At 55.1% G+C, this 11,652-nt stretch overlaps 1 protein-coding gene across 1 annotated transcript in view; it reads right to left on the bottom strand.

The window, feature by feature from the left end:
- The window catches only part of LOC123751417 (baculoviral IAP repeat-containing protein 2-like), a 229,286-nt gene extending 217,964 nt beyond the window's left edge, over positions 1-11,322 (bottom strand). The window contains exons 1-2 of the mRNA XM_069332187.1: positions 11,155-11,322; positions 9,345-9,486 (exon numbers count right to left, since the gene is read on the bottom strand). Of these exons, the coding sequence (XP_069188288.1) occupies positions 9,345-9,486; positions 11,155-11,322 (310 nt within the window). The remainder of the gene's footprint in view (positions 1-9,344; positions 9,487-11,154) is intronic.
- Between the last annotated feature and the right edge of the window lie 330 nt (positions 11,323-11,652).

Raw genomic sequence — 11,652 nt, 5'->3', positions numbered from 1 at the left:
TATGCTCCCCACCAACCTAGGTTTTAACAGAATAACTGGTCACACAGACCACAATGCTCCCCACCAACCTAGGTTTTAACAGAATAACTGGTCACACAGACCACAATGCTCCCCACCAACCTAGGTTTTAACAAAATAACTGTCACACAGACCACAATGCTCCCCATTAACCTAGGTTTTAACAGAATAACTGGTCACACAGACCACAATGCTCCCCACCAACCATAACTGGTCACACAGACCACAATGCTCCCCACCAACCTAGGTTTTAACAGAATAACTGGTCACACAGACCACAATGCTCCCCACCAACCATAACTGGTCACACAGACCACAATGCTCCCCACCAAACATAACTGGTCACACAGACCACAATGCTCCCCACCAACCATAACTGGTCACACAGACCACAATGCTCCCCACCAACCATAACTGGTCACACAGACCACAATGCTCCCCACCAACCATAACTGGTCACACAGACCACAATGCTCCCCACCAAACATAACTGGTCACACAGACCACAATGCTCCCCACCAACCATAACTGGTCACACAGACCACAATGCTCCCCACCAACCATAACTGGTCACACAGACCACAATGCTCCCCACCAACCATAACTGGTCACACAGACCACAATGCTCCCCACCAACCATAACTGGTCACACAGACCACAATGCTCCCCACCAACCATAACTGGTCACACAGACCACAATGCTCCCCACCAAACATAACTGGTCACACAGACCACAATGCTCCCCACCAACCATAACTGGTCACACAGACCACAATGCTCCCCACCAACCATAACTGGTCACACAGACCACAATGCTCCCCACCAACCATAACTGGTCACACAGACCACAATGCTCCCCACCAAACATAACTGGTCACACAGACCACAATGCTCCCCACCAACCATAACTGGTCACACAGACCACAATGCTCCCCACCAAACATAACTGGTCACACAGACCACAATGCTCCCCACCAACCATAACTGGTCACACAGACCACAATGCTCCCCACCAAACATAACTGGTCACACAGACCACAATGCTCCCCACCAACCATAACTGGTCACACAGACCACAATGCTCCCCACCAAACATAACTGGTCACACAGACCACAATGCTCCCCACCAACCATAACTGGTCACACAGACCACAATGCTCCCCACCAACCATAACTGGTCACACAGACCACAATGCTCCCCACCAACCTGGTCACACAGACCACAATGCTTACCCCTGGTCACACAGACCACAATGCTCCCCACCAACCAAAACACTCCCAAACCAAGGAAAAACAAAGTCACAGATTTACTTATTAAAGGCTTTAATATATTTAATTTATTTAATAACACAGATTAAAGGTTTACCTTAAGGGCGAGGACCACCACAAGTGAGGAAGCCCCCCTGAAAGGAGTGTTGACTGAATGCCCCCAGAGAAAGATAACCTTCACCATGCAAGGCTAGTACTTACAGAGCGCACAGGGAAGGAAACCCTGAGCACATGCAGTTCCAGTACACTAAACTCCTGGCTCACGCACACATCCCTATAGGAACACACCGCCTCAAAAGCAAAAACACCAAAGAAAACGTGATACCAGAACCAGAGCAAATTGACTACCAGGCCCGGACATAAGTATAGAACTAGACTCTGCACGGCCTGGCTGACCCAGGCAGGTAGGTGGGGGGCAGACTAGTGAAGGGGGGGGGGGCAGACTAGTGAAGGGGGGGGGCAGACTAGTGAAGAAGGGGGGGGGGGCAGACTAGTGAAGAAGGGGGGGAGCAGACTAGTGAAGGGTGGGGGGGGGGCAGACTAGTGAAGGGTGGGGGGGGGGCAGACTAGTGAAGAAGGGGGGGGGGCAGACTAGTGAAGAAGGGGGGGGGTAGACTAGTGAAGAAGGGGGGGGTAGACTAGTGAAGAAGGGGGGGGGGTAGACTAGTGAAGAAGGGGGGGTAGACTAGTGAAGAAGGGGGGCAGACTAGTGAAGAAGGGGGGGGGCAGACTAGTGAAGAAGGGGGCGGGGCAGACTAGTGAAGAAGGGGCGGGGCAGACTAGTGAAGAAGGGGGCGGGGCAGACTAGTGAAGAAGGGGGGGGCAGACTAGTGAAGGGGGGGCAGACTAGTGAAGGGGGGGCAGACTAGTGAAGGGGGGGCAGACTAGTGAAGAAGGGGGGGGGCAGACTAGTGAAGAAGGGGGGGGGCAGACTAGTGAAGAAGGGGGGGGCAGACTAGTGAAGAAGGGGGGGGGCAGACTAGTGAAGAAGGGGGGGGAGACTAGTGAAGGAGGGGGGGCAGACTAGTGAAGAAGGGGGGGGTAGACTAGTGAAGAAGGGGGGGTAGACTAGTGAAGAAGGGGGGGGTAGACTAGTGAAGAAGGGGGGCAGACTAGTGAAGAAGGGGGGGGGCAGACTAGTGAAGAAGGGGGGCAGACTAGTGAAGAAGGGGGGGCAGACTAGTGAAGACGGGGGGGCAGACTCGTGAAGACGGGGGGGGGGCAGACTAGTGAAGAAGGGGGGGCAGACTAGTGAAGAAGGGGGGGGGCAGACTAGTGAAGAAGGGGGGGGGCAGACTAGTGAAGAAGGGGGGGGGCAGACTAGTGAAGAAGGGGGGGGGCAGACTAGTGAAGAAGGGGGGGGGCAGACTAGTGAAGAAGGGGGGGGGAGCAGACTAGTGAAGGGTGGGGGGGGGGCAGACTAGTGAAGGGTGGGGGGGGCAGACTAGTGAAGAAGGGGGGGGCAGACTAGTAAAGAAGGGGGGGGGGTAGACTAGTGAAGAAGGGGGGGTAGACTAGTGAAGAAGGGTGGGGGGGTAGACTAGTGAAGAAGGGGGGGGTAGACTAGTGAAGAAGGGGGGTAGACTAGTGAAGAAGGGGGCAGACTAGTGAAGAAGGGGGGGGGCAGACTAGTGAAGAAGGGTGCGGGGCAGACTAGTGAAGAAGGGGGGACAGACTAGTGAAGAAGGGGGGGGGCAGACTAGTGAAGGGGGGGCAGACTAGTGAAGAAGGGGGGGGCAGACTAGTGAAGAAGGGGGGGGAGACTAGTGAAGAAGGAGGGGGCAGACTAGTGAAGAAGGAGGGGGGCAGACTAGTGACGAAGGGGGGGGGGTGACTAGTGAAGAAGGGGGGGGGTAGACTAGTGAAGAAGGGGGGGGGTAGACTAGTGAAGAAGGGGGGGCAGACTAGTGAAGAAGGGGGGGCAGACTAGTGAAGAAGGGGGGGCAGACTAGTGAAGACGGGGGGGGCAGACTAGTGAAGGGGGGGGCAGACTAGTGAAGGGGGGCAGACTAGTGAAGAAGGGGGGGGGCAGACTAGTGAAGAAGGGGGGGCAGACTAGTGAAGAAGGGGGGGCAGACTAGTGAAGAAGGGGGGGGGCAGACTAGTGAAGAAGGGGGGGCAGACTAGTGAAGAAGGGGGGGCAGACTAGTGAAGAAGGGGGGGGGCAGACTAGTGAAGAAGGGGGGGCAGACTAGTGAAGACGGGGGGGGGGCAGACTAGTGAAGAAGGGGGGCAGACTAGTGAAGAAGGGGGGGCTGACTAGTGAAGAAGGGGGGGCAGACTAGTGAAGAAGGGGGGGCAGACTAGTGAAGAAGGGGGGGCAGACTAGTGAAGAAGGGCGGGGGCAGACTAGTGAAGAAGGGGGGGCAGACTAGTGAAGAAGGGGGGGCAGACTAGTGAAGAAGGGGGGGGCAGACTATTGAAGGGGGGGCAGACTAGTGAAGGGGGGGGCAGACTAGTGAAGGGGGGGGGCAGACTAGTGAAGGGGGGGCAGACTAGTGAAGAAGGGGGGGCAGACTAGTGAAGAAGGGGGGGGCAGACTAGTGAAGAAGGGGGGGCAGACTAGTGAAGAAGGGGGGGCAGACTAGTGAAGAAGGGGGGGGCAGACTAGTGAAGAAGGGGGGGGCAGACTAGTGAAGAAGGGGGGGCTGACTAGTGAAGACGGGCGGGGGCAGACTAGTGAAGACGGGGGGGGCAGACTAGTGAAGAAGGGGGGGGGCAGACTAGTGAAGAAGGGGGGAGGGCAGACTAGTGAAGAAGGGGGGGGCAGACTAGTGAAGAAGGGGGGGGGGGCAGACTAGTGAAGAAGGGGGGGCAGACTAGTGAAGACGGGGGGGGGGCAGACTAGTGAAGAAGGGGGGGGGCAGACTAGTGAAGAAGGGGGGGCAGACTAGTGAAGACGGGGGGGGCAGACTAGTGAAGACGGGGGGGGGGCAGACTAGTGAAGACGGGGGGGGGGCAGACTAGTGAAGAAGGGGGGGGGGCAGACTAGTGAAGAAGGGGGGGGCAGACTAGTGAAGGGGGGGGGCAGACTAGTGAAGAAGGGGGGGGCAGACTAGTGAAGAAGGGGGGCAGACTAGTGAAGAAGGGGGGGGGGCAGACTAGTGAAGGGGGGGGGCAGACTAGTGAAGAAGGGGGGGGGCAGACTAGTGAAGAAGGGGGGGGGCAGACTAGTGAAGAAGGGGGGGGCAGACTAGTGAAGAAGGGGGGGGCAGACTAGTGAAGAAGGGGGGGGGCAGACTAGTGAAGAAGGGGGGGCAGACTAGTGAAGAAGGGGGGGGGCAGACTAGTGAAGAAGGGGGGGGGCAGACTAGTGAAGGGGGGGGCAGATTAGTGAAGAAGGGGGGGGCAGACTAGTGAAGAAGGGGGGGGGCAGACTAGTGAAGAAGGGGGGGCAGACTAGTGAAGAAGGGGGGGGCAGACTAGTGAAGAAGGGGGGGGCAGATTAGTGAAGAAGGGGGGGCAGACTAGTGAAGAAGGGGGGGCAGACTAGTAAGAAGGGGGGGGGCAGACTAGTGAAGAAGGGGGGGGCAGACTAGTGAAGAAGGGGGGGGCAGACTAGTAAAGAAGGGGGGGGGCAGACTAGTGAAGAAGGGGGGGGCAGACTAGTGAAGAAGGGGGGGGCAGACTAGTGAAGAAGGGGGGGGCAGACTAGTAAAGAAGGGGGGGGGCAGACTAGTGAAGAAGGGGGGGGCAGACTAGTGAAGAAGGGGGGGCAGACTAGTGAAGAAGGGGGGGGGCAGACTAGTAAGAAGGGGGGGGCAGACTAGTGAAGGGGGGGGCAGACTAGTGAAGAAGGGGGGGGCAGACTAGTGAAGAAGGGGGGGGCAGACTAGTGAAGAAGGGGGGGCAGACTAGTGAAGAAGGGGGGGCAGACTAGTGAAGAAGGGGGGGGCAGACTAGTGAAGACGCGGGGGGGGCAGACTAGTGAAGAAGGGGGGGCAGACTAGTGAAGAAGGGGGGGGGGGCAGACTAGTGAAGAAGGGGGGGGGCAGACTAGTGAAGAAGGGGGGGGCAGACTAGTGAAGAAGGGGGGGGGCAGACTAGTGAAGAAGGGGGGGGCAGACTAGTGAAGAAGGGGGGGGCAGACTAGTGAAGAAGGGGGGGGGCAGACTAGTGAAGAAGGGGGGGGGCAGACTAGTGAAGAAGGGGGGGGCAGACTAGTGAAGGGGGGGGCAGACTAGTGAAGAAGGGGGGGGGCAGACTAGTGAAGAAGGGGGGGGGGCAGACTAGTGAAGAAGGGGGGGCAGACTAGTGAAGAAGGGGGGGGCAGACTAGTGAAGAAGGGGGGGGGCAGACTAGTGAAGAAGGGGGGGGCAGACTAGTGAAGAAGGGGGGGGGCAGACTAGTGAAGAAGGGGGGGGGGCAGACTAGTGAAGACGGGGGGGGGCAGACTAGTGAAGAAGGGGGGGGCAGACTAGTGAAGAAGGGGGGGGCAGACTAGTGAAGAAGGGGGGGGCAGACTAGTGAAGAAGGGGGGGGGCAGACTAGTGAAGAAGGGGGGGGCAGACTAGTGAAGAAGGGGGGGCAGACTAGTGAAGAAGGGGGGGGCAGACTAGTGAAGAAGGGGGGGCAGACTAGTGAAGAGGGGGGGGGCAGACTAGTGAAGAAGGGGGGGCAGACTAGTGAAGAGGGGGGGGGCAGACTAGTGAAGAAGGGGGGGCAGACTAGTGAAGAAGGGGGGGGCAGACTAGTGAAGGGGGGGGGCAGACTAGTGAAGAAGGGGGGGGCAGACTAGTGAAGAAGGGGGGCAGACTAGTGAAGAAGGGGGGGGGCAGACTAGTGAAGAAGGGGGGGCAGACTAGTGAAGAAGGGGGGGGGCAGACTAGTGAAGAAGGGGGGGGGCAGACTAGTGAAGAAGGGGGGGGCAGACTAGTGAAGAAGGGGGGGGGCAGACTAGTGAAGAAGGGGGGGGGCAGACTAGTGAAGAAGGGGGGGCAGACTAGTGAAGAAGGGGGGGCAGACTAGTGAAGAAGGGGGGGGGCAGACTAGTGAAGGGGGGGGGCAGACTAGTGAAGAAGGGGGGGGCAGACTAGTGAAGAAGGGGGGGGCAGACTAGTGAAGAAGGGGGGGCAGACTAGTGAAGAAGGGGGGGGCAGACTAGTGAAGAAGGGGGGGGCAGACTAGTGAAGAAGGGGGGGCAGACTAGTGAAGAAGGGGGGGGCAGACTAGTGAAGAAGGGGGGGGCAGACTAGTGAAGAAGGGGGGGGCAGACTAGTGAAGAAGGGGGGCAGACTAGTGAAGAAGGGGGGGCAGACTAGTAAGAAGGGGGGGGCAGACTAGTGAAGGGGGGGGCAGACTAGTGAAGAAGGGGGGGGGCAGACTAGTGAAGAAGGGGGGGCAGACTAGTGAAGAAGGGGGGGGCAGACTAGTGAAGAAGGGGGGGGCAGACTAGTGAAGAAGGGGGGGGCAGACTAGTGAAGAGGGGGGGGCAGACTAGTGAAGAAGGGGGGGGCAGACTAGTGAAGAAGGGGGGGGCAGACTAGTGAAGAAGGGGGGAGACTAGTGAAGAAGGGGGGGGCAGACTAGTGAAGAAGGGGGGGGGCAGACTAGTGAAGAAGGGGGGGGCAGACTAGTGAAGAAGGGGGGGGCAGACTAGTGAAGAAGGGGGGGGGCAGACTAGTGAAGAGGGGGGGGCAGACTAGTGAAGAGGGGGGGGGCAGACTAGTGAAGAAGGGGGGGGGCAGACTAGTGAAGAAGGGGGGGGCAGACTAGTGAAGAAGGGGGGGCAGACTAGTGAAGAAGGGGGGGGCAGACTAGTGAAGAAGGGGGGGGCAGACTAGTGAAGAAGGGGGGGCAGACTAGTGAAAGGGGGGGGGGGCAGACTAGTGAAGAAGGGGGGGGGCAGACTAGTGAAGAAGGGGGGGCAGACTAGTGAAGAGGGGGGGGCAGACTAGTGAAGACGGGGGGGGCAGACTAGTGAAGACGGGGGGGGGCAGACTAGTGAAGAAGGGGGGGCGAGACTAGTGAAGAAGGGGGGGGCAGACTAGTGAAGAAGGGGGGGGCAGACTAGTGAGAAGGGGGGGGGGCAGACTAGTGAAGAAGGGGGGGCAGACTAGTGAAGAAGGGGGGGGGCAGACTAGTGAAGAAGGGGGGGGCAGACTAGTGAAGAAGGGGGGGGCCAGACTAGTGAAGAAGGGGGGGGCAGACTAGTGAAGAAGGGGGGGGGCAGACTAGTGAAGAAGGGGGGGGGCAGACTAGTGAAGAAGGGGGGGGGGCAGACTAGTGAAGAAGGGGGGGGCAGACTATGAAGAAGGGGGGGGCAGACTAGTGAAGAAGGGGGGGGGCAGACTATGAAGAAGGGGGGGCAGACTAGTGAAGAAGGGGGGGGGCAGACTAGTGAAGAAGGGGGGGGGCAGACTAGTGAAGAAGGGGGGGCAGACTAGTGAAGAAGGGGGGGGCAGACTAGTGAAGAAGGGGGGGGCAGACTAGTGAAGAAGGGGGGGCAGACTAGTGAAGAAGGGGGGGGCAGACTAGTGAAGAAGGGGGGGGCAGACTAGTGAAGAAGGGGGGGGCAGACTAGTGAAGAAGGGGGGGCAGACTAGTGAAGAAGGGGGGGCAGACTAGTGAAGAAGGGGGGGCAGACTAGTGAAGGGGGGGGCAGACTAGTGAAGAAGGGGGGGGGCAGACTAGTGAAGAAGGGGGGGCAGACTAGTGAAGAAGGGGGGGCAGACTAGTGAAGAAGGGGGGGGCAGACTAGTGAAGAAGGGGGGGGGCAGACTAGTGAAGACGCGGGGGGGGCAGACTAGTGAAGAAGGGGGGGCAGACTAGTGAAGAAGGGGGGGGGCAGACTAGTGAAGAAGGGGGGGGGCAGACTAGTGAAGAAGAGGGGGGGGCACAGACTAGTGAAGAAGGGGGCACAGACTAGTGAAGAAGGGGAGTGGAGGCACTAGTGAAGAAGGGGGGGGGGCAGACTAGTGAAGAAGGGGGGCAGTACTAGTAAAGAAGGGGGGCAGACTAGTGAAGAAGGGGGGGCAGACTAGTGAAAGGCACGGGGGGGCAGTACTAGTGAGAAGGGGGGAGGCCAGGGACTTACGTGAAGAATGGGGGGGGACAGACTAGTGAAGAAGGGGGGGGCACAGACTAGTGAAGAAGGGGGGGGGGCAGACTAGTGAAGAAGGGGGGGGGGGCAGACTAGTGAGGAAGGGGGGGCAGACTAGTGAAGACGGTGGGGGGGGCAGACTAGTGAAGAAGGGGGGGGCAGGACTAGTGAAGAAGGGGGGGCAGACTAGTGAAGAAGGGGGGGCAGACTAGTGAAGAAGGGGGGGCCAGACTAGTGAAGAAGGGGGGGGCCAGACTAGTGAAGAAGGGGGGGGCAGACTAGTGAAGAAGGGGGGGGGGCAGACTAGTGAAGAAGGGGGGGGCACAGGACTAGTGAAGAAGGGGGGGGGCAGACTAGTGAAGGGGGGCCTAGTTTCACAAAATTTTGTTTTCATTGTGGGGGAGTTCGTTTGGGAAATTTTAGGCTACGGTGTCGTTTTAACCATGCGGTAGTCTGTTTTGATTTGCTTATCTTGCTAGGAGCCTTCCCTTGGATGGTGGAAAAGGTGATAAACTTTACATTTATTTAAAGTGTTCACAGGTCATTGCTCCCTGCTCCTCTCTGAGGGGGGGGGCAGGATCTGGCTCATAGTCCACAGAAGGCCAACAGAACTCTGCAACTGATGACACCTAGTAGTATGGCACTTATTCAGTGTGATAGCTTCAGAGAGCTGACAATTTTCCTCACAGAAAATACAATTACAAAAGCAGTATTAAAAATCAAATTAATGATTTGAATGCACTTGTGTGCAAAGATTCAATGGGCATTATGGAATTTTAATTAATCCAGATTGTAGATGAATGTAGACAATTGGAAACTTACGAGAACAGAAATTATGGGACACCAGTTATTTCACATTAATATATAAATTAAAAGAGGAAGGGAATTAGCAGTAATATCAGAAATTTTTTTAAATTTTCACCAAAGAATGAATAAAAACTCATGAAGATAATGATTTTTCTGTCTTCTTAGCAGCCAGTTAGAAAAGTTATACAAAAGTTGTTAAGTTTCTTACTTCCTTCGTAATCAACTGCTTCTTTATGCTGACGCTTTTCTTTCTCTACAGAAACAATTTTCCTGTTAGTGAATTCCCGGAGCTGCACGAGAACTACTTCATCATAGGCCTCGTAGCAGAATAACACTTCCACATTGCGTTCCTGCACAGGAGAAAAAAGAAACACATTAACTGTTATATCCTCAGTATCATAATTCTAAGAACTGTCCAGCATTGCAAACATCACTAAATTATTGTATTGAGTGGAACACCTTAAACCTAAATGGTTCAGAGATTAAGGTGTGGATCAACAAGTAAGTCTGTTTTAGACCTGGAACAGTTCCACACTGGCTAGTCTTAGATGATATAACTACTATTTGAGTCTTATTATTTCCACAACCTATTTTTTTTTCAGGGGAAAGCCCCTAGTGGCTCTTTGAAGCTACTATACTGATATAGTGCCAAACTACAAGGTGCCATCAGTTGTGGAGTTCGTATTGACAGAACCTGACCCACCTCACAGGTGCAGGGAGCAAAGGCAGTTATGAAAAAAATTTGTCAACTTATTTCTGTTTGCCACCACCAAAGCAAGGCACCCAGAAAGTCAATGCAACAAAATAGACCACAGCCTCAAAACCACCAAATGAACAACAATGTAAACAAACAATTGAAAATTCATGAAACTTGAGCTAGCTCATTTGCCTCCACCTCCCTCAACATTTGGGGGAAGGAGGGAGGCAGTCAGGTGTCAGCCAACTGCTCCGCCCTCAGTTCTAATGCTGAGATGTATGTGCCTTGTTCCTCTCTCATTGTTCTGACTCTGGTCTTGGTTTCAGCTCAGTGGTGTTTTGCTCTCGAGGCTTTTTCTGTGTATTTGAAATAAGTTTATTGAGGTGTATGTATGTGTATGTTATTCTGTGTATGGTTGTGCAACGTGAGCCAGGAGTTTAGTGTTCTTGGAGCTGCATGTGCCCAGGGCTACCTTCCATGTGCGCTCATTAAGTGCTGTCCTTGCGTTGTCAGGGTTCACTCCCTAAAGGGGTCTCCATGCTTGTGGTGGCTCTCGCCTGAAGGTAAGCTTATTGTCTTGGACTGTCAGTCTCTCCTTGGGTCGAGTGTGTTTATATGCTGGTGGGGCGCACTGAGGTAGGCCTTCCAGATTACCATACCTGGTTTGGTCTGCTATTCTTCTGTGTTCCACGGTCGGGTATCTTGAGAGTTAGTGGTACTTAATTGGTAATTCGGTCCTTTTATGGCCTTTATTTTTCATTGTGCCCTCATTCCTCTAAGGGGGGTTTATTTGTGCCATTCCTGACTTATTAGGTTTACCTAGTGTCTAGGCATGGATGTTCCCCTTTTTGGTTTCTCTCTTGTTCTTTCTGGTGGTATTGGGTGTTAATAGGGAAACCTATACAATTATATAGGAGTTACCAGCATAGCGATCCAAGTGCCTGGGCATACCTGCAGGGAACATTCACCCTGCAAGCCCTGGAAAACCCTTATGGGTTTGGTGGTCCTTGTGATCCACCCACCATCCCTGCTCTCACTTCGAGCAAATTTCTGGGTTGCGCACCATCCATGCTTTGTGGCAATGTTCAGTTTGTCTGCCTCCACTGCTACCTGTTGGGTCTGACACACCTTTGGCCCTGAGTCATGAAGGGGATGCTCCCTTCAAGTTGCTCTACTCTGCCAATTTTTGAGGGACTTCTGGCAGCAACTGCTGGTGTCTTTAGTTCCTGGATTGCAGCAGTCAAGGTTGTATCCCCGGTTTGAGGCCCGGGGCTAGCAAATGATGCTTGTCTCATGGAATAGGCGGTGATTTTGTCCATACCTCCTTTTCCTTCTTTCTCCTTTGGGCAGGGAGTTTGCCCTTCTTTTTTTCCCCTGCCCCTGGCCCAGTAGTAGGTTCAGGGTTGGGGTTTTTCTTTGGGATATCCCTTCGGCAGCTACGAGGGTTGTCCCTTTCAATTCGAGTGTAGATACAGTTGAGCCTTCTCATCTTGCCAAGGTTTCTGGGAACTCCTTTTTAGTTCCATCACACAAAACAATAAAAAACCAGCTTTGAATGTAATGAAAACGTCATTTTCTAGGTGAGAGCCCGGAAGCTCCACAGAGCTATCCAGGCAGATATGTATACAGTATTATTACACTTTGGCATCAGTGTGAATGAAGTTTTAGGCCTACCAGGGACCACGAGCCAGAACCTGGCCCCCTCAATGAGGCACGAGGAGCAATGGCCTATAGAACTGCACATGTGATTTGGAGCATTCTATGTCTGCCATTGACCAGGCCAGGCACCCAGAAAGGCAAGCGCCTCAAAACAAGCCCC

This window comes from Procambarus clarkii, chromosome 27, assembly GCF_040958095.1.
Source record: "Procambarus clarkii isolate CNS0578487 chromosome 27, FALCON_Pclarkii_2.0, whole genome shotgun sequence".
Lineage (NCBI taxonomy): Eukaryota > Metazoa > Arthropoda > Malacostraca > Decapoda > Cambaridae > Procambarus > Procambarus clarkii.
The sequence above is the reverse complement of the archived record's forward strand: the minus strand, read 5'-3'. Positions and strand labels throughout refer to the sequence as shown.